This window comes from Prunus dulcis, chromosome 2, assembly GCF_902201215.1.
Source record: "Prunus dulcis chromosome 2, ALMONDv2, whole genome shotgun sequence".
Classification (NCBI taxonomy): domain Eukaryota; kingdom Viridiplantae; phylum Streptophyta; class Magnoliopsida; order Rosales; family Rosaceae; genus Prunus; species Prunus dulcis.
In genome coordinates this window covers 22,532,183-22,555,727 of record NC_047651.1, presented here as the reverse complement: position 1 = coordinate 22,555,727, position 23,545 = coordinate 22,532,183, and the positions used below count along the sequence as shown (strand labels likewise).

At 40.2% G+C, this 23,545-nt stretch overlaps 6 protein-coding genes and 1 non-coding gene across 8 annotated transcripts; 4 read left to right on the top strand and 3 right to left on the bottom strand.

Moving 5' to 3' along the window:
* Nucleotides 1–14: 14 nt before the first annotated feature.
* Nucleotides 15–2,004, bottom strand: LOC117619715 (protein MID1-COMPLEMENTING ACTIVITY 2-like). 2 transcript variants are annotated; one of them, XM_034349723.1, is made up of 7 exons: nucleotides 1,525–2,004; nucleotides 993–1,351; nucleotides 809–921; nucleotides 667–733; nucleotides 470–576; nucleotides 284–377; nucleotides 15–197 (listed from the first exon to the last, which is right to left on the bottom strand). In XM_034349723.1, the coding sequence occupies exons 1-5, from the start codon at nucleotides 1,990–1,992 to the stop codon at nucleotides 570–572; spliced, it is 1,014 nt and encodes a 337-aa protein (XP_034205614.1). In that variant the 5' UTR covers nucleotides 1,993–2,004; the 3' UTR covers nucleotides 15–197; nucleotides 284–377; nucleotides 470–569. The 2 variants fall into 2 exon arrangements, with proteins under 2 accessions (XP_034205614.1, XP_034205613.1); XM_034349722.1 differs by having other exon boundaries at nucleotides 667–921.
* Nucleotides 2,005–2,466: 462 nt separating this feature from the next.
* TRNAS-CGA lies at nucleotides 2,467–2,548 on the top strand. Its single transcript has one exon. It is a non-coding gene; the product is annotated as a tRNA-Ser (tRNA).
* A 92-nt stretch (nucleotides 2,549–2,640) lies between these two features.
* On the top strand, nucleotides 2,641–5,671 carry LOC117619716 (eukaryotic translation initiation factor 2 subunit alpha homolog). The gene is made up of 7 exons (XM_034349725.1): nucleotides 2,641–3,206; nucleotides 3,596–3,652; nucleotides 3,732–3,818; nucleotides 3,912–4,058; nucleotides 4,160–4,264; nucleotides 4,982–5,080; nucleotides 5,303–5,671. The coding sequence occupies exons 1-7, from the start codon at nucleotides 2,823–2,825 to the stop codon at nucleotides 5,456–5,458; spliced, it is 1,035 nt and encodes a 344-aa protein (XP_034205616.1). The 5' UTR covers nucleotides 2,641–2,822; the 3' UTR covers nucleotides 5,459–5,671.
* A 1,174-nt stretch (nucleotides 5,672–6,845) lies between these two features.
* Nucleotides 6,846–10,247, top strand: LOC117617599 (probable methyltransferase PMT23). Its single transcript, XM_034347043.1, has 8 exons — nucleotides 6,846–7,574; nucleotides 7,843–7,992; nucleotides 8,079–8,349; nucleotides 8,458–8,568; nucleotides 8,757–8,928; nucleotides 9,024–9,260; nucleotides 9,426–9,620; nucleotides 9,794–10,247. Exons 1-8 carry the CDS (start codon nucleotides 7,101–7,103, stop codon nucleotides 9,996–9,998), a joined length of 1,815 nt encoding a protein of 604 aa, XP_034202934.1. The 5' UTR covers nucleotides 6,846–7,100; the 3' UTR covers nucleotides 9,999–10,247.
* A 53-nt stretch (nucleotides 10,248–10,300) lies between these two features.
* LOC117617600 (peptide-N4-(N-acetyl-beta-glucosaminyl)asparagine amidase A) lies at nucleotides 10,301–12,374 on the bottom strand. The gene has a single exon (XM_034347044.1). It carries the CDS (start codon nucleotides 12,159–12,161, stop codon nucleotides 10,416–10,418), a length of 1,746 nt encoding a protein of 581 aa, XP_034202935.1. The 5' UTR covers nucleotides 12,162–12,374; the 3' UTR covers nucleotides 10,301–10,415.
* Nucleotides 12,375–12,415: 41 nt separating this feature from the next.
* Nucleotides 12,416–14,057, bottom strand: LOC117617601 (ankyrin-3-like). Its single transcript, XM_034347045.1, has 2 exons — nucleotides 13,284–14,057; nucleotides 12,416–13,018 (listed from the first exon to the last, which is right to left on the bottom strand). The coding sequence occupies exons 1-2, from the start codon at nucleotides 14,028–14,030 to the stop codon at nucleotides 12,635–12,637; spliced, it is 1,131 nt and encodes a 376-aa protein (XP_034202936.1). The 5' UTR covers nucleotides 14,031–14,057; the 3' UTR covers nucleotides 12,416–12,634.
* Nucleotides 14,058–15,576: 1,519 nt separating this feature from the next.
* Nucleotides 15,577–20,824, top strand: LOC117618396 (sister chromatid cohesion 1 protein 1). The gene is made up of 20 exons (XM_034347971.1): nucleotides 15,577–15,629; nucleotides 15,873–15,941; nucleotides 16,042–16,100; nucleotides 16,228–16,272; nucleotides 16,384–16,403; nucleotides 16,505–16,581; nucleotides 16,820–16,928; nucleotides 17,519–17,594; nucleotides 17,707–17,785; nucleotides 17,899–18,002; nucleotides 18,463–18,536; nucleotides 18,613–18,783; nucleotides 19,072–19,237; nucleotides 19,327–19,409; nucleotides 19,501–19,696; nucleotides 19,805–19,871; nucleotides 19,996–20,129; nucleotides 20,231–20,315; nucleotides 20,416–20,528; nucleotides 20,660–20,824. Exons 1-20 carry the CDS (start codon nucleotides 15,577–15,579, stop codon nucleotides 20,743–20,745), a joined length of 1,866 nt encoding a protein of 621 aa, XP_034203862.1. The 3' UTR covers nucleotides 20,746–20,824.
* The last annotated feature ends 2,721 nt before the right edge of the window (nucleotides 20,825–23,545 follow it).

Here is a 23,545-nt window from a genome sequence, read left to right as displayed (position 1 = left end):
TAGAGCATATGGGCTAGTCCAGGAGCTTTATATGTGAATTTAAGCCAAAAAGATGTAACAGGATATTCATGCCAATTTGTTGGATTGGAATCATAAATTGATTTACATGCATCTAAGACGTAGTACAAGGCACCCAAGGATTCATGCATTCATGCATTGTACTGATGGTGGGACGATCATATTTGTTCCTCTGCAACCTGCAACCAGCAATTTGTACAAAGCTCAGCCAGAGCTACAAATGTTGGAAGGAGACTAACAAAGAAAAACTTCTAATGGCACCTACCTTCAAAGTTTCTGAGTTCAAGTTCTCGTCGTTCTTGAACCATGGCACAGCAGCAGCACATGAGGTGAGTGAAGAAGTCATCGCAAGAACTTCCCTGTAATCAAACAGTAAATCTTAGTTAAGATAAATGATAGCAAAACCCTAATCTTATAGTAATGAAATAGAATATGAATTATGAATACCTACTTCTATGTTAAAAAGTTGCCGCAATTTCCTTCTCACAAAACAAGTGTAACAGCAACAGCCACCAAAAAAAGAGCATGCTATTAGGTTATTGGTTGCTAGTTCACGAGCTGTGGTAAAATTGAAATAGTTAAAATCAAATCAATTAGAAGAACCACATGGAAATCACGCTATCAAATGTACAGATGTTGACAGCTCACATATTTTTCCTTTTGACACCACATTGCCATGAAAATGTTCCACAAGGGTAGACGCAGCTCTTCAGGCCTATTGAAACATGGTAACTTACACAGTGAGAAAAGAGAGAGTTTAGAAGGAAGATAATGGCTCTGAGAAACTCACTTAGACAAGGCTCGCTGCAACAACCGAAAAGATCAGCCTGCCACCCGAACCGCCCTTCATTCTCTGGCCGTAAGCCATGGTCTCCATAGATGGATTTGGCATTGGTTATGTACCTGTGCCATAAAATGCTTTAACCCCACCAAATAACAAGCCAGAGAAGCTTCCCAGTTTCTCAAACACTTACCCTGATACCACATAACTTGGTTCATTGACAAGAAGCTTCTCAACTTTCTTCCCAGGCAGCACACCACTGACCACATTTTCTGCTACATCAATAAGATGTTCAATCACTCTGCATTGATCGGGGCCGTCGTTAATCGTTCTTGACCGCTGCAATTCAATGTTCAGCTTCTCCTTCTCCTCCTGAAGTGCCTCACTGAAAGTCAAGTTAGGATATTTTGGAGACAATGACTTCTCTAATATCTCTGCATCTGTCCTTGTTCTATCAGGTTTCAATACCACATTCTGGGCCTCCATGTCCTCTTCCTCAAGTGTATACATTCTTTGATCCTCTTCAATGGCCTGCAGGCCTTCCTTCAAATTCTGGATTCACAGTCACAAAACCAGTTATTAATTATAATTAGTTATCCATTAATCCAGCCTGTTTATTGTGGTCGAAAACGTTATCTTGTCAAATAATCTATATATTGTGATATATGGTAAAATCACATGTCAGATCAGACCGTCTACAAAGAAAGTGCGTTACTAAGATGTACCTGCAGGCGAAACTCATGAAGCAGAGAAATCATGGGGAGGACTAGGAGACTGAGGTGGAGGTCAATCTCAGCTTGGACTTGGCGGAATTGATACACTACACTCCACCCCATGGCAAGCATGTAGAGACAGCTCTTGTCTCTGCAACTCTCCACTAATTGAAGTGCTTTCTCAAGAGCCTCTTCAAGACCAACCAACGGCTCCTTTGTAGCGGGGAGCTTCATCAGGTCCGTTGATTTAATCTTCTCGAGCAAGTTTCCTATCATCCCTACGTGCTCAGCGAGCTGCCCACAGTTGTGGCGGTGTGTCCTGGCGTTTCGAGCCAAGGATACGATCGTGTTTGTGAGACTCATAGCGTCTAGCCTTGATGATGCCTGAGCAGAAGCCAAGCTTGCCATTCTGGAAGCTTTGAAAACTGATATTGATACAAAGGACCAAGGAAGTATTATGTGGACAAATGCAAGTGACATATCTTTTGCTTTTCTTCTTTTTTTTTTTTTCTTTGGTAGCAATGGTGGTGCAACTTTGTTTGCTTTGTGTGTTGTGAATGCTTTTTTATCAATCGGTTCTATCTTTTTCTTTCTTGGTTTTGCTTTGTGAGGAAGGAAATGGACCGATGACTGTTGTCATAAAATAAAAGCGCAATATATATATATATATATATATATCACCAAATACATATTCAAATGCAGACTAATAATATCACCCAAAAAAAAAAATCACCAAATACATATTCAAATGCAGACTAATAATAGGTAAAAAAAACAAACAAATAATTTTGTTTTTGTTTTTAATTAATCATAGTTACTAGCATTGATGCATCTTGTACTAAAGTTCCAGAATGCTTCTAATTGTAATAAGCAAAAGATCCCATGTATCAAATGTCAAGATTCAAAATAAATGATTTATTATATACTTAACTCTAGGGGAACTTAGATCAAGCAGTCGATATGTCCGAGTGGTTAAGGAGACAGACTCGAAATCTGTTGGGCTTTGCCTGCGCAGGTTCGAATCCTGCTGTCGACGCAATTTTTTTTTTCAGGTTACTTTTTAAATTTGGGCCTTGGTCCCTGATGGGCTATACCCGCCGACAAAAAATAAGAAATCAAATGAAAGCTCAAGAAATATCCCTTTCCGGTACTGACTTGAGTTTCTGAACGTCTACGCTATCTCTGCTCAAAACCCTAACCCTCCATTTTCCGGCGCGCCAAGCACACTGATTTCCCAGAAACACACACACACACACACACACACACTCTCTCTCTCTCTCTCTCTCTCTCAAAACCCTGACCCAACAACCATGGCTTCCCACGCACCGAACTTGGAGTGCCGCATGTACGAGGCCAGGTACCCAGAGGTAGACATGGCGGTGATGATCCAGGTCAAGAACATCGCCGACATGGGCGCCTACGTCTCGCTCCTCGAGTACAACAACATCGAGGGCATGATTCTCTTCTCGGAGCTCTCCCGCCGTCGGATTCGAAGTGTCAGCAGCCTCATCAAGGTGGGCCGAATCGAGCCCGTCATGGTCCTCAGGGTCGACAAGGAGAAGGGCTACATTGATTTGAGTAAGAGGAGGGTTTCCGAGGAGGATATCCAGGCCTGTGAGGAGAGGTACAACAAGAGCAAGCTCGTCCACTCCATCATGCGCCATGTGGCCGAGACTTTGGGCATCGATTTGGAGGTATTTTGGTGTAATTTCAGTTGTTTTGGTTTTGTGCTGTTTTGAATTCTCTGAATTTTGTATGAATTCTAACTTTGGAGAAGAACATCAGGCTTTTTATGCCGGTATGATGTGTAGCATTAGCACCACTAGACTTAGAAATTTATGCATACCTTTTTGATACTACCCATATTTGAATGCAACTTTCGATATTATGTTAGTGTTAATTGCGTTTTGTGTAATGGTAGATGCTTCGGTTTGTTTAGATAGTGTTAATTGGGTCTGCATGTTTTCTATTTAGAGGCATGCTCAAACAAATTATTGATTGACTGGTGGTTACCTTGTTTTGTTTGTTATGTATTGTTTTCATAGGATATTACCCTATCACTAATTGACTTTACTTGTTACAGGAGCTGTATGTCCATATTGCCTGGCCGTTATACCGGAAATATGGTCATGCTTTTGAGGTGAGGATGGTCACCATCTTTCAATGTATGTTTGTGGTGTTAATTCTCAGTAGTGAACATGAATTATTACTTTGTGCAGGCTTTCAAAATAATTGTGACCGATCCTGATTCAGTTCTTAGTGCCCTCACACGGGAGGTCAAAGAGACCGGCCCTGATGGACAAGAGGTAATGCCTGTTTGTGTGAGGATTTTGGGTCATATTCTCCTGTTTATGTCGCATATGCATAGGTGTGATACTCCCTTACATCTTAATTTGTAGGTCACTAAGGTGGTTCCTGCTGTGTCAGAGGAAGTGAAAGAGTCTTTGGTGAAGAATATTAGGAGAAGAATGACCCCACAACCATTGAAGATCCGAGCTGATATTGAAATGAAGTGCTTCCAATTTGATGGTGTTCTTCACATTAAGGTTTTGTGTTGTCCTTCGGAATCTGCTTATTTTTCTTTCATGATGCTTTCTCTATGGCTGGATTTTGATTTTGTACATGCATGTTGTTCTTGTTTTTGCAGGATGCCATGCGGAAAGCAGAAGCTGCAGGCAATAATGACTGTCCTGTGAAAATTAAATTGGTTGCTCCTCCACTTTATGTTCTTACCACACAGACTCTTAATAAGGTTTGCTGACGCTGATTTAAATCTTGAGTCGATCAATTATTGTTTCAACTGCATGATTCCTGTGCAGTAAACTTGATCATCCACCAAGCAAGATATTGGCATATTGATAATGTCCCTTATCAACATGACATGTTTTTTTTTGTCAAGAAGCAAATGTTTGATATTCAGGTTATAAATGTTTGTTTACCTGCCTGGCCAAAGAAAAAACATTAGTCCTAAGAATATATCTCCTCCTTGCACTGATTTCCCCTAGTTAAGAGTGTTCAAATTTTGTACCTTGAACCTTTGAATTTGAGTCAGTTAAGATATTACCTGATGGCTGCTCAGAGGAACACAACCTTTTCCCACATTTTTTTCCTGCATTGGTGCTATATTGCATTGTAGGTTTACGGTCTGGCCAATATCCATTTAGTAGTCTGTAGCTTCAATTTCAACTTCGAATGTAGTTATGGGACTAATCAACCTTCCATTCTAGCAATATTTTAATTTCTACATAATGTTATGGTTCTTATTCATTGCTTGATTTGTATCATCCATTTTTCCAATTCCTGCCCACAAAGCATTAGTTATTACTTCTCTGCTAAAGATACTATATTCAGGAAGCTAGTAATGTAGAAGTTTCTGCTGACTTCCCCGAAGGCAGTTGTGAAGCATGATGATGGTTGCCGCTTGCTGCTTTTGCTAATGAATTTTATAATTTCTGTTCTGGCTGGGCAGGAGCAAGGGATAGCAGTTCTAAGCAATGCAATTGAAGCTTGCACGCAAGAGATAGAACATCACAAGGGGAAATTAGCAGTGAAGGAGGCACCCAGAGTGGTGAGTGTCAACCCTCTTCTTTATATTTTGTCTCTTTTATAAGTATTTTGGTTTTCCATATGTTTCTTTATATTCAGCTGACTTTGAATGCTTATCAATCTTTTAGCAGAAGTTTTTATTTTCCATACTTCATAGCATTGAATTTCAAATCTATAGCAATCTTAATTGACTTGGCATATAAATTTTTTTCATTTTTGTGTCTAATATGGTGTACTGATGTAGGTGAGTGAACGGGATGACAAACTTCTTGCTGAACACATGATTAAGCTCCGCCAGGAGAATGAGGAGATCAGTGGTGATGAGGGTAGTGAGGAAGAGGAAGACACAGGAATGGGAGAAGTTAATGTGGAAGGTGCGGGCCCCGGCATTGTAGATTGAAGAAGAATTTTGTGGGATAGATAGTGGCTTACCATTTTCCTCAAGCAAGTTCCTTTTTTAACAGTTGTATAAAACCAATTTCAAAGTATCGTATCATCGAGATGTTTTGGCAATTTATCGAATTGAGCAGAGTTTTTTGGAGGATACTTGACACCTTAATAGTTCAATACTTTAAAACAGTACTGGAGAAACTTTTTGTGGCCCTCCAGTGTATATGTTTTGCTCTCTCTCTCTCTCTCTCTCTCTCTCTCTTCTCTCTCTCTCTCTCTCTCGTGTGTGTAACGCAAATGGGTTCTGCTGGTTCTCATGTTGTATCTATTTATTTATTTATTTTTAATTTTTAAATGATTGATATAATTTTTAGACGAGCTGTTGAAAACAGAAATAAAACAATTGCCCAGTTTTATACTTTGTCTCGACCCTTGTGAGATCCTGATAGAAATACAGCCTTCTCCATTGGATCTCGAATCTTGATAAGCTGCTTGGCCGCTCCATATACGTCCCTTTCTTTCTCTATCTCTTTTTCAACAAAGCTTTAAAACACACTAACACAGAGCTAGCAAAATGGGAATTAGCTCAGTCCCCAGCTTCTCCAAAATGCGGAAGCTGCCATGCATGTTCACACTCACGCTCTTGCTCCTCTGCCTCACAATCCTCCTCTTCACCAAAACCAAAACCTTTTTTCCTCTCTTGTTCTACTCCGATGTTCAGACCTCAAACCCCATCACAGCACCATCCCTCCAGACCTGTGCCGTTTCGGATGGAGCCACTATTGTTTCTGTGACTTTGAATTGGGAACTCTGTACGGGTTGGGGAGCTGTTGATTACATACCATGTTTGGATAACTTCAAGGTAATCAGGGCCTTGAAGACGAGGAGGCATATGGAGCGTCGTGAACGGCATTGCCCGGAGCAGAGTCCAAGGTGTCTGCCGCCACTTCCCAAAGGTTACAAGGTGCCAGTTCCGTGGCCTAAGAGTAAGGACATGGTGAGATTTATGTTTTGGTAAGATTTGTTTCTGTTTTTTTACTGCTTTGAATGGATAAGGTGGGTAGTGGTACTTCATATTTGGTTTGGTATGTGTTAAGCACACTTCATAATTTCTCATTTGGAGAAAGTGATTGCGGAAATGTGGCATGGGCACAATTCTGTACTAGGAGTGGGCATAATTCAGCTTTTCAAACCGAAAACCTATTATGATATTTATAAATTCAAGGAAATTGCGGACTTCACATGCACACTACATTCAGATACTAACATAATTAATAACTAAACTGAAATGGACCAACCGAAATAAATAATTTAATCTAAGTAATCTAGGAATTTAATATAAGAATCTAATTCAGAAACTAATACTCTAATTTACTCTAACCAAAATCGTAATCGTAGATCGTAGTGAGTGCTATTAAATGATTGATTTTAATTTTCAGACGAGCTGTTCAAAATAGAAATAAAATAATTGCAGAGTCGAAAACCTGTGTCTTCTCTTCGTCGGATTTTCGAAATCCTGCTAGAAATACCGCGTACTCTTCTCGATCTTGAATCTTGATCGGCTGGCCTGCACCGTATAAATATACGTCCCTTTCTCTCTCACATTCAACAAAGTAAGCTTTAACGCGCAGAGAGGAACAGAACTCTCAGAGATGGGCATCTCAGTCCCAAGCTTTTTCAAAGAGCGAAAATTCCCTTTCATCTTCACACTCTCACTCTTGCTCGTCTGCGTCTCAGTCCTCCTCTTCACCAACACCAACACCCCTGACCCTCTCTTCTTCTATTCCGATGTTCACACGTCGTCGTCTGCACAACCCATCGTCATCGCTTCTCCTCTACCCGCGCACACCTCAAACCCCATCACAGTGCCGCCCATCCAAAACGGTCCCGTTTGGGATGAGACTAGTATCCCTGTTTCTGTGAATTTCAATTGGAGACTCTGTACGGGATCGGTGGCTGTTGATTACATACCGTGCTTGGACAATTTCCAGGCGATCAAGGCCTTGAAATCGAGAAGGCATATGGAGCATCGCGAGCGGTATTGCCCGCAGCCGAGCCCCAGGTGTCTGGAGCCGCTTCCGAAAGGTTACAAGGTGCCGGTTCCGTGGCCTGAGAGCAGGGACATGGTGAGATTTATACTTTGGTAAGATTTGTTTCTGGTTTTTCTCAAATGGGTTTATTGCTTTCAATGAAGAAGGTGGGTATTTTGGTGTGTTACTATGTTATGTCAAGATTCAAATCCAAAGGGTATAGCTTGTAGATATTTTAAGCAATCGACTTTAACATCTAATTGTTCAAGAAAAACTTTCATGATTTTATGGAAATGTGAAGTTGGTGGCATATCCTGATTACTGCAGCATTCAATAATGTATTGGTGATTTTCTCTGTTTTTAGATATGGTATGACAATGTTCCTCACCCAAAGCTTGTTGAGTACAAGAAGGACCAAAATTGGGTAAAGAAGTCTGATGATTACCTTATTTTTCCTGGCGGTGGGACTCAGTTTAAGGAAGGAGTTAATCACTACACTGACTTCATCGAAAAGGTACAGGGTTACCCGCCTTTGCCACTTCTGATTTTACATTGGTTTTGAAATTTTTTATATGGTTTTTTATTTCTGTTTCACTCCAGACTTTACCAGTTATTGAATGGGGGAGGCATGTAAGGGTTGTTTTAGATGTTGGTTGTGGTGTTGCTAGCTTTGGTGGCTACTTGCTGGACAGAAATGTTATTACCATGTCATTTGCCCCAAAAGATGAACATGAAGCTCAGATACAGTTTGCTCTTGAAAGGGGAATTCCTGCTACTCTCTCGGTTATTGGAACACAAAGGCTGACGTTTCCCGACAATGCATATGATTTGATTCATTGTGCAAGGTGCAGGGTTCACTGGGATGCAGATGGTACTTTGTCTAAATAAATCACTTTCGAGTTTGCAGTTCTTTCTTAATTCATTTCTTCTCTGTCCTATTTATTCTCTCTGTTAATTTTAATGGTTTTGGTTAGTGTAGGTGGGAAACCACTATTGGAGCTCAACAGGATTCTTAGGCCTGGAGGTTTTTTCATATGGTCTGCTACACCGGTTTATCGTGATGATGATAGAGATAAGCGTGTATGGAAGTGTTCGTAATCTGATCCCTCTCTCTCTCACTTATCCCTCTGGTCACCTTCTATTTTCTTTACTGGACTACATTTCATGGAAGCTTCTAAATCCATCATATAATTAGTGTAGAGTTTAGCAGCAATATTTACTATAAAATGTGAAGATATGTTAAGCCGATCTAAGTTGGATGTATATTCATGTTTCCAGCTATGGTGGCTCTGACAAGATCAATGTGCTGGGATGTTGTCGCTAAGACTGTTGATTCAACTGGAATTGGGCTTGTAATATATCGGAAGCCCATCTCATTTGTACGATATTTTAAACGCAAAGAAAATAAACCACCTATTTGTGGTCCTAAAGACAGGAAAAACAGTTCATGGTAAGGATATCTCTTCTCTCGTATTGCTGCTACTGCGTATCTAAGAAGAGTACTCTTTAGACTTGTCCTAAATCTTGTCTAAGTTTGTGTTACAGGTATGTGCCACTCAGTTCTTGTGTTACCCTACCACCTCGATCTAGCTGGCCCTTACCCTGGCCCAACAGGCTTACCAGTAAACCTCCGAGCCTAGCTACTAATCCAGAAGCCGAGGAAATGTTCTACAAGGACACCATACATTGGTCTGCACTTGTGTCAGATGCCTATGCGAACAATGCTGCTATAAACTGGTCAAGTGTGCGGAATGTAATGGATATGAATGCTGGTTATGGAGGGTAAATTTAGCAAATGAGTAGTTGCTACTTCCATATTTTACTTTTGTTGTATCATCATTACTTAGTCATTGGTGTTAGATGATCATTCCAGTGCTTATTATTTTTGGAAGTATGCTTATTGTTGTTGCTCTAATCCAGTCCTCTTTTTCGGGTGGTGCCTTTCAGATTTGCTGCGGCACTTACCGATCAACTTCTCTGGGTAATGAATGTCGTCCCCGTTCATGTACCAGATACTCTGTCCGTCATTTTCGACAGAGGGTTGATTGGAATTTACCATGACTGGTGCGAGTCTTTGAATACCTACCCTCGAACATATGATCTACTGCATTCCAGTTTCCTCTTTGAAAACCTTTCGCAAAGGTATGATACAATTTCACACTACTCTTGTGACCTTTTGATTGCTTGCCAGTACCTACCTGCTATAGAACATCTGATGAACGAAAACACTGAAACATGATTACAGCATGTCAATATTATTTTCATCTACGCCACGGTCAACAATTTTGGCTGTAATTAGTCTTCGCTTTTGTCAGATGCGACATGATAGATGTAGTGGTGGAAATGGATCGCATATTAAGGCCTGGTGGGTATTTAGTGGTTCAGGACACAATGGAAATGATAAACAAGATGAGGCCAATTTTGCATTCGCTTCACTGGTCGACAGCCGTCCACAAAGATCAGTTTCTTTTTGGTAAGAAAGGTTTCTGGCGTCCAGGAAGAGGTTCAAGTAAATCATGAATGAAGGTTCTGATCTTTTTTTCGCCTGTACAATCAATCTTATATCATATATTAATCAATTGTAAGATAGAAGTAGAAAGTTTTGAATATTTAGCTTTTGACTTGCAAAATAAGCATCCGCGGTCATAGATAAGAAATTATTTCCATAGTGGTAATGACACAGCTTTTGGCATTTTTACAATCTATGCCTTGTATTCATTCTCGTTGAGACAAATACAAATGAAAAGGAAGGCATATTACAGACACAGATGACTAAATCTTATACATTATTAAGCATAAACCAAATGCACTTTGTTGTGCAATGCGACTAAGGGGATAAGCGGAAAAGATTAAATAAGAAAAAAACTCATACATGGATTGGAGTTGGAAGCCATGAAAACTTGCAACAGAGAAAGATAACCAATGGAAACAAAATCATCATGAGACAGACAAACAACGGAAGGTGGAGTTATCCCTGATGAGGTTGCCATCGCTTGTACCAACAGTTCTTGAATAACAACCAAACTCACCACTGTAACGAAAACTCTGCTCAGTATTTGCAGTTCCAGAGAGAACAGAGTGATCCTTCACCTCCATCCACCCTCTCGAATCCTGACTGTTATAAACCTGACTCGAATAGTCTCCATGCAAGCTCTTCTCCTTCATCGAATGCGACATGTTTGTGACTAACACATAAGTGTCCTTGTGAGACCCAGGTAAAGTAGCAGTGATGACATTGATAGGGTACCTCCTCCTAACTCTGGTCCTAAGCACCACCGCACCTTTCTCATTCTCAACCTTCACTTCCCTTTTGGCCTTGACTTTCTGCTTCACCAATTTATAAGTCCCGTTCTTTGCGAATCGAATCGAGCTCTTGAAATTGTACCGCTGGGAGAATGTGGTGGTGTAGTTGCCTGAACTGGACTTAACCCATCCCACAAACTCACTGCTTCTCTCTGCTCTGATCTTGAAAACCCCATCAAGCTGTTTAAACTGGGTACCTCGATTCACTTCAATAGCAGGAGGCAGAGGCAAAACGCTTGATTTGGCCTTCACCTTTTTTGATCGATGGTCCAACCAAATGTGCAAATTGGCATCCACAAGCCAATATGAAATCCCATCAGCCACTCCAATTCCAAAGCTATGAGCTTTGCCATCTAGAAGCTTCTCCAGAAATGGCGTCAATTCCAAATCGTACGAAGGAAGGTCGAAGGCTCCGATGGCCACCACCGGTTCCCAAAACAGAGGGTTGATGCCACCGGTGAACACCACCGGAAATGGAACTTCCGAACCCACCATTTCGCCGTCGACTGTCACGAAAACCTCTCTGTAAGCTCCATTGCCGCGCCCGGTCGCTAAGTTGTTCGTTGTAATGTATAAATTTGGCGGGTTCGAGTACCAAAACTCGTCGTTCCCGTGAAACGACACGTACAGCTCCAGTACGAGTCGTCGTGTGTTCCGTGGGATCCGGATTTCCTTGGAGTGGAAATCCGATTCCCTCTCGATTCGGAACCAGCATCCTTTATCTCCGTTATCGGATATCGGTAAGATCAAATCGGCCGGTTCGTAAGCAACAGTTCCCAAATTTTGATATGGGATTATCGAAGCAACCCTCATCACGGGGTTAAGCGCAACGGCGACGTTTTGGTTGTAATAGAGGAAATGGACTTCGACGTGGTAAACGCCGGTGTAGACGTGGTCAACGACGTTCTCGAGCATCATCGTGAGGTTGAGGCGGCAGCGCGCGAGGAGAGAGGAGTATCTGGTGATGTCCTTTCGAACCTTCCAGAAGATTCCCTTTTCTGTCGGCTCGGCCGTGCTGGTGCGGAGGAGCTCCGCACCGCCAAGCCACAAGCCGACTATCCGGTCGTACTGCTCGCCTTTGCATTTGGCGCTAAACTCGAGGCCGATGTGGGACCAGGGAGATGGGCAATCGGACGGCGGGGAGTAGCCGGTGGAGAAGGGAGGGCTATTCATGGTGTTGGCGAAGGAGTGCCTGAGGACTCGGTGGGAGCAGGATGGGGTCAGCTGATCGAACGGTAGGGGATGGCCGAGCTCGAGGTATTCTTGGGACTTGTGTTTCAGAAGATTGGCAGATAGGGATTTGGTAAAACGATCTGGGAAGGAGGAAGGTGAGGCTGGGTTTGTGAAGAACAGGAGAAGCAGAAGGAGTACGCCGTACATTTTTGCGAAGCAGTGCAGTGGAGTGAGAGGTCAACTTCAAAATAACGGTTGCAGGGGAATTCATTTTATTTGGCTTTTATCTATATTTATTTATTTAAATCTGAAATTATGAAATTAGTTGCAACAAATTCACAATAAACAATCAAAAGCCAATTGAAAAAAATACAAAAGAGTGAAGTTTCCTAGTTAATAGCGCCAATACTATGAAATTGGCTCCGTCCATCTTTTTCCTTTTTCTCATCCCTTTCCATTAATCTAATTGAAACACTGGGCAAGATAATGAAATGTTTTATTCATTTATTTATACCAATTATTCTAAATTAATTTAATTTAGAAGATAGGGACTCGAGCTTCAATACAAGTCACTGTATAAACCAACTGTCCTAATTCAAGTATGCATACTAAATAAATGTAAATTGCAAACCATTTGGTAAATAAGATGTTAATTGCAAATCATTTGCTCCATTAACCATTTAACCTCCTCTGCTAATAAGAAACTCGGTGATATCATCATACCCCATTGCCGTAGCCATGTACAGAGGGGTGGCGCCGCTGTTGCTCTTGGCATTCACATTAGCCCCATTCTGAACCAACATCTCAACGGTCTCCAAGCTCCCGCCCACAACAGCCAAATGCAAGGGCGCATGGCCTTCGCTGTCTCGGCATTCCAATTCCAACCCAAATTCGATGAGCATCAGAGCAATATCCTTGTGGCCTTTAATGGCTGAGGCGTGCAGGGATGTCAAGCCATATTGATCACAGCAATTTATATCTGCGCCATTTTGCAACAGCAATTCAACATGCTTCAAATCTCCTCGTCTTGCCGCCATCAATACTAGTTCTCCCATTTCTAGCTTCTGCATGGCCAAAAATGTATCATAATCAAAGATCAAATCATTATTCTTCGTCACATAGTCCCCCTGTTTGCACCTAAATTCGTATCCCTTCACCTTAGTTAATTTAAAATGGTTCGCACTTGTTTCATATCAAAAAGAACAAAATGCATATGAAATTAAATTGGGCCTCATATTAACCAGAGTGACCCTCATGGAAACCCATCAGTCTTTGGGCTCAAATCAAACCCAACAAAATTAAGGTGTTTGTCTTTGTAAAACTACTTACATCCTTATCACCGGCAGCATGTTGGATCGAACGGCGGTTATCACATACCCCATTCCGGCAGCCCATACCAAAATCCAATCGATCGCAGGCCCCTGCCACTTGTGGCTCCTCGTGTCCGTTGGATGCCCATTTGGAATCCACCTCGTAATTTACTTGCTCGGACCTCACACGTGCGTCGATCCTCAATCCAGCTTCAAGCAGCAAGTTAGTCATGTCCTCTGGGTTAACCAACTCGGTCGCAACTTGAAGGAGCGACTCAGCATCCCCGGGTGGAAACTCGGTGAGAATCGTTCTCTGCCGCTTGATTATATTCCGGGCGGCGTTGTAGTCCCCGCAAGTGACAGCGTGGCGCAGAAGAAAGGGGCCCACGAAGGCAACCTTGAGCTTGAGGTCGTGAGACGAGCCGCGGGAACAGGAGGAGAACCACTGGTTGATTGACTCGGACTCGGAGTCGCGGGTGAACTCGGAGGTTCTGATGAGGAATCGGTCGGACGGCGAGCGAGGAAAGGTGGGCGGAAGCTGGGCCTGAGGCTTGAGGATGACCTGGAAGGTAAGGTGGCATAACGGAGGGATTAAACCGGTGGGTGGTTTGACGAGGAACTTGTGAGGCGAAGATGTCTGGACCTTGAAGGCTACAGGGGCGGTGGCGCAGAGGGAGGTCAGGCGCACGTTAGCTCGGCATTTGCAGTTGAGTGCAAAATCTATGAGAACCTCTTGCTCTGAAACTTGTACTAGTTTTTTCTCCATTGGATAACAGGCCTGGAGATTTGTGAATTGTCTGAATGAAGGAGGAGGAGTTTTGTGGGAGGGGGAGAAGGACATTGGCATTTGCGCTGGCACATACGGTTACTCACGTGATTCTGTGGGTCCCACCACTCAACCACGTCCTTGGATTCACGGGCTTTTGTCCTTTGCCTCGCCAACGAAAAATATAAGGTGGGTACTAAAAAGTTAAAAAGAAGACTTAACGACCAATCAACAAATAAAACATCAATCAAATAAAAAATCAACAAATAAAACACATATAGTGACAGCCAAAAGATAATTAAATTATGAGAGTTCACTAATAAGCATCAGTACATATCAAAACAGTTGGTGTCAAATGGGAAAAATAATTGTAAGATAATCTTCAGGAAATTTTTTAGTGTAACTATTACATGTGTACTTATTTATTAATATTATATATTAATTTCATAACATATTAATTTTATTTTTCACTCATATTATAATATATAAATTAATAATATCATATGTCGATATAACAGTGCCCCGGTAATTTCTCCACTTTATGCCTGCGTCCCAAATCAAAAGTTTTAGAAGGCTTTTCACTAATTTGGAGGATGCTCACACAAATTTGGTAACTAGCATGTGGAAAGACTTCACAACTCAATTATATCAAGCCTTACTAATTTGAAGGTTTGTGTATACCAAATTCATCACATCATTAAGAGGGGAAAGACTTTCATGAAACATAGATAATATTATTTTGTTATCTCCAATTAATAACGTTGTGATATGCATAACAACACTTTCATGTAGCATAATATTATTACTCAAAAACAACAAAATAATGTTATTCCGTTGTAACTAAAATTTTCTCCATTAAGGGGCTCTTCGCGATATTGAAAAATTACAATTTAGAATAATCGAGATAGCTCGTGCTCGTCCTAGGTGGGTGTGCCCATGTGTTGGGGCTTGTTTGTCATCTTCATGGATCATGGCCCATATTGGGCTTTTGACATCATTTGTGGTTGCTGATGGCCCAAGCCCAAGCCCAAGCCTAAGCCTAAGGATTTGGCAGATCAGCCACGTGGCAATGAAGGCACATAAATAAGAAACTAGATAGAGTGTAAAAGTTACTAGATGATTCTTTGGGTTCCATATTAACCGACTTGTACAGCAACACTTGGTTACTGACGTTAAGTATCAACATTTACATAACCGAGTTTAAAATCTTAATGTCAATCCGTCCATCTGTCCGTTTTCACTGTTGTAGCACGTAAAATCCCAACACCCATAGGTCATTTCATCAGTTATATAACATCACACGAAATCGGGCTCTCCCTGCAAAAGTTGCCTCCGCGTTCTGGCGCGCATACAATCAGTTAATATTCAGAGAACCAAAAGCCACTCAAACACACACTCACACTCTCACCCATTCTAGCTTAGCTCCTTCTCTCTCATCTCTCTCATCTCTATCTCCATTCATAGCCTTTTTCTCTAACATCTCTTCAGCTTCGTCTTCCTCGTTACCTCTCTCTTTTGCCGTCGTACTTTTCTCACCGACGGCAAAATGTTCTACTCGCACCAGCTGCTAGCTCGTAAAGCTCCTCTGGGCCAAATCTGGTAATGCATTATCTGCTTCATTCATTTTGCACACGAGTTTCGTTGAATCTATTGTTTAAATATATGCGAATTTCTTCATAGCTCTGTTTTTCATGCATTTTGATCGTTCTGTCTGTTTGGGTTCTCCGAGTAAACCTCTTTGTTTCTGCGATTTTTTTTCCATGTCGTTTGTTTTAGAAATTAACTTTTCTTTGGATTTACAATTGCGCTTGCAAATGGAACTCTCTGTGTTTTGTAACGAAGGATGGCGGCGACAATGCACGCCAAAATCAACCGGAGGAAGCTCGATAAGCTCGATATCATCAAGATCTGGTTTAGTTTTTGTTCCTATTAATTTTGACTTTTTCAAATTGTTTTCAGTGTTTTTCATTCAGCTAAATCCATGTAGATTTTCATGATTTTTTGTTTGCAGCGAGGAGATTTTGAATCCTTCAGTTCCCATGGCTCTCAGACTCTCTGGCATTCTCATGGGTAGCCAAACTCTCTCTCTCTCTCTCTCTCTCTCTCTCTCTCTCTCTCTCTCTGTATTCTCATCGTTTTTAGTCTCTGCTTCCATACCCAGTAGCTCACCAATTCATTTCGTCAAATGCGTTTTCAGGTGGAGTCGTCATCGTGTACGAACGAAAAGTTAAACTACTCTACGGTGACCGTCCGATCCTTCTTTCTTTTGGTTTTAGCTCTGAACATATTGATTTGCAGTTTCTGAATATCTATTTCTGACTTGTACTTTTGTATTGCTCTCGTTTCCGTACAGATGACGTGACTCGTCTTCTGGTAAATACTTGAAATATCTTCCTATTTCTGGTTAACCAATGGCATTATATTCTATGTTTGTTTAATTGATTTTTCCTATCGGTGTTGTGCTTGTGTTCCAGGTCGAAATAAACGAAGCATGGAAGGCGAAATCTGTTGCCGACCCCACTGTCCTCCCCAAAGGGAAATCTCAAGCCAGGTCAGTCGACGCTTCGTCGTCTTCTTCTTTTTCAATGGCCAAAAGTTTTAGAAACGGCGCATGTTAGAAATGGCCCATGTTAGAATGGCTTTTGGGTTTTTCTTGATTTCACTACCAACTTGTGATTAATAGTGGCAGTGCAAAGTAGAAAGTACCCACAACCATACTGGAGGGGTAGGATTGTCAATTGACTCGATTAACTGTGGGTTTTGTTTTGGGTGTGTCTCCATGTTTGTAGGAAAGAAGCTGTAACTCTGCCTGAGAATGAAGACATATATATTGAAGGAATGCTTAATCTTTCCAACGGGGCCACCACCATGTTCCAGCAAACCTCCTATTTTGCTATGGTAAGTATCGAAAAAACTCTGCAAGCATCCAAATTATGAAATATTTTCAAGTTCATGGCCTTTGAGCTCTCATTTTTTTCCCTTTCGAGTGGTGCCGCTGCTACTAGAATTCATTCTTTTGCAAGTTCATGTGTCTAATTATTAAACTATTTTCATTCTTTGTCTTTTATGATTTAACTGTGGATCATAACTCATAAGTAATTTGGAGAGTGCAATTGCAATTCTTAAGTGAATAAAAATAAGTTTCATAGAAGCATTTCTCCTTCATAACCAAGGCAGTCAATAATTTGTGCTTCTAGACCTGCTACCTGAGTGATAATTTGACATTCTAAGGAGAAATGTAGTTTCTGTTCGATGGAGGTTATACCACCATTAATGACACCTGGTTGAAGTTTTTCTGATGCGACAAGGCTCACCCTCATGTTGATGTAGTTACATTAGAAAGGAAATGCTGTTTCCACTGTTATGCTTATAGTTATTATATGTGGTAGGAAGATGCCTATGTATGAACTCCATATAGAAATTTCTAAATTGATGGAGTCCTCTAAAGAAACAGTTACTCATTTACTTATTCTGTGCTACCCTTGCAGCGACTTGATAGCGTGGACGAACAGTATGTTAACAATGATGCAGGGGAGGAAGATCCACCTCAGCAGTTCCATCAAGGTTCTGTCATTCTTTTAATCTGCTTTCTTAACAGTGGTCTAAGTTTTGAATCTTTTGACCACTTATTTCCAAATCTTACTTACCTGCTAACCTATGTCATCCTCTTATTCAGCTGAGGCCGAGAATATCACCTTACCTGAACGTTTTGACTCATGTCAGGCTGATGCATATTTGTACAGTCGCTTGGAGAGGTGAGTTGTGTTTCATTCCTCCTACAGCAAAACCCCATGTTTTCCTTTTTGAATCACAAAACCCCATGCTTTCGTAGTCATGGTCTTATATGTCTATTCTATGTAAATGGCAGATTTGACATTGAAGGGGATGAGGAGACACAGTTGAACTTCACGTCAGGAGAGCACACACAGATTCACATTCCTCCTTCCCCTCCTCGAGATGAACATCAAAAGGGTCAGCACATTCCTTTACTCTAAATTTTCTGAATTTAGATGAATTTAGAAATAGGGAACCGACAAGTAAGTCCACCTGAAGCTTTTTCCTTTTCCACATTGTTTTAAATGTCTATATGTTTCACTGTGCAATTAGGTTAATGCAAGTTACATAATTGCGAACATGAAATTCTTGTCCCTCATTTTATAAATTCATCTTGTGAGGAAATTCTGTTCATGAATGCTACACTGCTACCTGCTTATCGTTGTAGTAGTATTTTGTATGGGAATAAGCTTGAATTAGATATTTTTTACATGATTCTGTTTTTCGTCCGCTTAAAATGATTCTTTTAGTGTCTATCAACTAGGTGCATGCATTTGGTTACTTTTTCAGTTTCTTGTACTTGAGAAAGAAATTCCACCATAGAAATTAGGTGAAAGGTTTTGTCATATATGCATGCTAATCTGAAGACCTCCCACAGCTGATACAATCCAAGATGATCAACATCCAGAACGACAGGTCAATCAGCCAGAGGAATGCCAGGAATTTAGACAGGTAGCATAATAAATCTTATGTTTGCCATATAAATCATCTTCTGAAAGTGGATAAAATTACAAACTAATCAATCTAGAAAGTGGGGATGAAGCAGGTTCAAGAGAGACAGGGGCCTATAAGAAGGAAAACAAGAAGAACGCAAGCCTCTGCAATGGATTTTGAACAAACAATCATTCCTGGTCATTTATACCAATCTTGGCTTCAAAATTCTTCAGACATAGTTTCGAGAAGAGGAAGAAAACGAAAGGTTTGTCCCTGCTCTCTAAGGTTGATCTTCAGTCTCCCGTTCTATTTACAGGTGAAGTTTAACCACCAAGCTTAATGTGACAAGTAAGGGAAACTACATACGTGCATACTAACTAAAAGTTGAATGGACTGGGTTAGGTTTAGCTTGTCAGTTGTGATTAATGGAATGAGCATTGATCATAATTTGAAAGATGTATGAAAAAACTTTTAGATAGAATTAGACAAGAAAGTTCATCTACTTCAATATTCATGTAAGAACTTTAATTTGCATATGCTATGTGTGTTGCAGCGGACAGATGTAATGGCAACTATGAAGATAGTTAACCTCATGGAGCTGCCACCCATTGTAATAATTGGTGATTTATTTACAACTGGAAGTAGAGACATATATTATCCACGTCCTCTCCTCGACCTGTGGATGAAAAGTACCCGAACTCCCCGTGCCTCCCCTTCTGGTCAGTTATAGTCATAGTTCGTTTTGCGAAATTCCTCATGAATTATTCAAGTAATAGAAAGAATACCTCAACTATTAATCTGTGTGCAGAACGGAACACCCCACCCCTGCCCCCAGAACCATCGTCATCAACACCGCCTGGAAGACAACAATATGAAGATCCAGTAGGATATGTAAGCCAATCCACCTTCTATTACTTTTCTCGTTTTCTAAGAAATCAATTAAGCTCATGTCTGACAAGTTGCAATGTGTTGAAATGTGAAGCCTTTTGAAGATTTTCATAGTGGAGTTGGCTCCCAGTCCTTAGAGCCTTCCATAGATAAGCAACGACGACATTCTGGTATGACAAGAGGCAACAGTGACCCAGCACAGGTAGTCCTGGAAGGACTGACAGCCAAACTTGAGAACAATGGTTTAGGGGGAACTGATGCTAACCCAATGGCAACCCCTGGAAATTCTGGTACGATTGAATTTATTTAATACGTTGCATACCTTGCTTCTCTTTGAGAAGTATGTCAAAACATATGCACTGATATTTTAACTAGTTTGCTTTTTCTGGAATGCAAAGATGATGTAAGATCCATCCCGAGCTCAGCATCTGGGCAGGCAATTCCTTCAGAAGCCAATTCAGGAAGGTTAGCAAAAAATTTCTATCAACCCTTTGATAAATTCTTTCTTTGGCATGTCTTGATATATCACATGCAATTATAGTCTTTTTGCTTCTCTTAAACCCTGTGATGAAGTACTGACTGTGAACAGATCCAACCGGAAAAGGCCTTATTCTGCATCTGGACATAGCAGTGTTAGACTTGAACCTGTATTTGAGGTGAATCACCCTGATGTAAATTTCGAGTTGTCAAGGTTACATGAACATGGCCCGACATCAGAGCCAGGTATTGGACCTACCAATCATTTACTGTTGCAGCAACTAAACCTAGGGTGGTAAACTTCTTTCCTTTCTTTCAATCACCAGCTATCCTGACTATTTTTGCAGATTTCTTTGTGGAAACTGGACCAACACAAACCCAAAAACCAATCAACGATCAGCCTCTTGACAAAACAACTGATTCTATTAGAAGGTATGTTAGTCCTTGAGATATGTTGCATTGCCTGGTCCATAAGTATCTTTCAGTTTTGGCTACATGATTGCATCTTCTCCTTGTACCTAAATGCTTGCAGGTTATTGAAATCACATTTCGACACAGCGGGAGCCCTTCAAGTAGAATCCCTGGACCACCTAACTGCTGGAAGGACTCGAAAAGAAGCAGCTGTCTTCTTTTATAAGACTTGTGGTACCTATCCATATATATTTGTCTTTTCCTCTCCCTCCGTTGATGTTTTTTGTGCTCCTTTTTACTACTATAATTTATGTTCACCATTTAATCTAATAAGAAACTGAGATGGAAGCATATTATCTATGCAGTTCTTGCTACCCACGATGCCATAAGAGTTGAACAAAAGGTCGCTTATGGAGAAATTCTTATATCTAGAGGACCAAAAATGGGATAATTGGTGAGACCGCCTAAACTTATTCCCTTACCCTACACAGTATCCTGACATGCTTAAGACACTTGGGTGACCTAATGTAGGAAACTTTCGTCTGTTACAGCTTATGTTATTTAACAAAACAGAGATTGAAGACCCGGTGCTTGAATGCGGAGATAGTGATACAAGTAGTTGAATGGAGTGGGATAGGTTTAACTTGTCAGTTGTGATTAATGGACTGACGCATTAATCTTAATTTGAAAGATGTATGAAAAAACTGTTAGATGGAATTAGACAAGAAGGTTCATCTACTTCAATATTCACGTAAGAAGTTTAATTTGCTTATGCTATGTGCGTTGCAGCACAAAGATGTACCGGCAACATTATATTTATCTCATATCATGTTGTTTACCATTTCCAGATCAATGTAGGAGCAGAACCTTGGTCATGAATTGAATATGCTCCTAGTTCCGGCACCACTTGACCAAAGATAGGCATTGATTGCAAATAGAGTTCATAAGAACTTTCTGGTGCTCTTAAAATTTGGGGCCATAATAAATCCTAAGTTTGCCATATAAGTCATTTTCTAAAAGTGGATAAAAGAACTACAAACTAATCAAAGATTAAGTGTTAAGTTTGCCTGTGAGATAACACTTATAAATTGCTAAATACACAATTCAGAGAATCAAATGTAAAGAACCCAAAATATCATCAACTCACTGAGCTGAGGCCGAAAGATAAACAATGCACCTCCGAGTCTATCAAGAAATTATAACAATCCAATTAACATGAAACCCTTGCAGAGAAAACTTTATATAGCATTGTACTGCAGAGTTGAGCAATAATGGATGCACTGGTTCAACAAAAAATTATTTATAAAGAAGTACGTATACATGTCTACTGAGATTAATTAAGATGAACTGGAAGGTAATTCTAGCAGAATCTACTAAAAGGTGGCCTAATCCAAAATGGGGTTGGCATGCCTTTTTCCCAACAACTTGGAGGGCAATGTTGGGCAATGGTTCCATCCTAAATTGGTGGAATCATCTGTATTATGTATAATTGTCCCCGACGAAGAGAACCTCATCCCCAAGGCTTTGCCAATTGGTTTGGGATCATGAGCATGAGGGGTAAGTTTTGGTGAATCATACCAAATAATAAATACATATTCCATTATTAAATAATGATAATATTATTAAAACCATATTTCCTTTCTAAAAGCTGTCGTACTCATCAACTTCCTGGAAATAATTTTATATTGTTCAAAATGACAGGTTATATATGGGATAATGGGATAGCAATTATTTAAACTCAAACAGGCAGCCATTATGTTTAGGTTTTTTGGATCCAATTCATTATGTTTAGGCAGAAATTGAAATAAACAAACATTATTGTATGGGGACTAAAGGGAAGTGAGAAAATCAACACCCTATACATATATAACTATTACATATTCAAATGAAGAAAGTATATCTCACCAAAAAAAAATAAAAACAAAAAAGAAATCTTAGCAAGCTACTACTGAGATACGATCCACACACAATATGTGGTGACTAGTAAAATTCATAGTAATACATGAATCTGGAAAGATCCATATGAAATATGCGGTGACTAGTTAAGTGGCCCGAGCCCGCTTCAAGCACAGCCTAAGCCTGACCAACTTAACTTCTTTTTTTTTGGAACTATTCTACTATGATGTCTATTTGAATAATATTGTAATTCGAATTAATTCATGATAAAATTAGGTGATAAAGTAGACTTTCTCATGTTTCTTTAGGCATTGATTTCATGAAAACATGTTTATAATCGAATTTATGGAAATTTATAAAGTTGAGACAGTTAAAAAGAAATTTTCTTGACAGATTTTGTGTTATGATTCAATATTGATGAACGACTCATCTACAAATCATGAAATGACTTGAATTTTTGGTTGAACATATACGTGTCTTCTTATGTACTGAAATTTTTTGTGATGATTGGATAATAATTTATTTTATTGTCTATTATTAAGTAATTTATGTTCAAGAGAAAGTATGTGCCGGCAGATTTTATGAGTAACTTTGGAGGTCATTTTTTACTATTAATTGGAGATAAAACGACTCCACATTTTTGTTTTATAAAGACAGTCCTGATCCCTTGGACTACAAGGGTCCAAGAGATTTGTGATCACTCACTGTTAGATGTAAATTCAACGGTTCACTCACTCTTGCACTCATTTTAAGAAACCTTTTTAAACCATTGGATTAATATCCAACGGTGGGTGACCACAATCTCTTGGACTCTTGTGGTCCAAGAGATCGGGACTGTTATAAAGATTAGTATCCCTAGTTTGATTCTATGTAAAGTTGTGTTAATCAGACTTATAAATTAATTACGATAGCTTTTCAGTGAAAAAAAATCAAGTGGAAAAAAAAAATCAAATTAAGTGTGTTGGTTCTTGGGCCCGAGCTCGAGTAGGGTCATGGCCAGAGCCCCGCCTGGCCCGTTTCAATATGAATTTGGGCTTTGGGCCAGGCTGGGATCAATGGTTTTACTAAATGGCCCAGTACGACACAACTCGATAAATTAAATAGACCACGCCGACTTGATACAAATACATTAAAGGCACAAATTTAAATGAGTCGGGCCAATCTGGCCTGGCCCATTTGACACATCTAATTATGTGGTAAAAAATATATTTGGGAATCAATGATTTTCATTATTAACTTCTAGTGACGTTGAGTTCCACGTTAGTCAAGTTAGGGCTATTATTATTCATGTCCTTTGATCTTGTTGATTTTTATCGAGTACAAGAAAAAATTGCAACAAGGGCCAATGACAACCC

Coding starts and splice junctions, on each gene's coding strand:
- LOC117619715 (XM_034349722.1), bottom strand. CDS start 1,992: ATGTCACTTGCATTTGTCCACATAATACTTCCTTGGTCCTTTGTATCA. Junction 1,352..1,524: donor TTCATGAGTTTCGCCTGCAG/GTACATCTTAGT, acceptor CTGTGAATCCAG/AATTTGAAGGAAGGCCTGCA. Junction 922..992: donor CCAAGTTATGTGGTATCAGG/GTAAGTGTTTGA, acceptor TTTATGGCACAG/GTACATAACCAATGCCAAAT.
- LOC117619716 (XM_034349725.1), top strand. CDS start 2,823: ATGGCTTCCCACGCACCGAACTTGGAGTGCCGCATGTACGAGGCCAGG. Junction 3,819..3,911: donor CCGGCCCTGATGGACAAGAG/GTAATGCCTGTT, acceptor CTTAATTTGTAG/GTCACTAAGGTGGTTCCTGC. Junction 4,059..4,159: donor ATGGTGTTCTTCACATTAAG/GTTTTGTGTTGT, acceptor TTGTTTTTGCAG/GATGCCATGCGGAAAGCAGA.
- LOC117617599 (XM_034347043.1), top strand. CDS start 7,101: ATGGGCATCTCAGTCCCAAGCTTTTTCAAAGAGCGAAAATTCCCTTTC. Junction 7,993..8,078: donor ACACTGACTTCATCGAAAAG/GTACAGGGTTAC, acceptor GTTTCACTCCAG/ACTTTACCAGTTATTGAATG. Junction 8,350..8,457: donor GGTTCACTGGGATGCAGATG/GTACTTTGTCTA, acceptor TGGTTAGTGTAG/GTGGGAAACCACTATTGGAG.
- LOC117617600 (XM_034347044.1), bottom strand. CDS start 12,161: ATGTACGGCGTACTCCTTCTGCTTCTCCTGTTCTTCACAAACCCAGCC.
- LOC117617601 (XM_034347045.1), bottom strand. CDS start 14,030: ATGGAGAAAAAACTAGTACAAGTTTCAGAGCAAGAGGTTCTCATAGAT. Junction 13,019..13,283: donor ATGCTGCCGGTGATAAGGAT/GTAAGTAGTTTT, acceptor TTGGCCATGCAG/AAGCTAGAAATGGGAGAACT.
- LOC117618396 (XM_034347971.1), top strand. CDS start 15,577: ATGTTCTACTCGCACCAGCTGCTAGCTCGTAAAGCTCCTCTGGGCCAA. Junction 16,101..16,227: donor ACTCTCTGGCATTCTCATGG/GTAGCCAAACTC, acceptor ATGCGTTTTCAG/GTGGAGTCGTCATCGTGTAC. Junction 20,316..20,415: donor ACAACTGATTCTATTAGAAG/GTATGTTAGTCC, acceptor AAATGCTTGCAG/GTTATTGAAATCACATTTCG.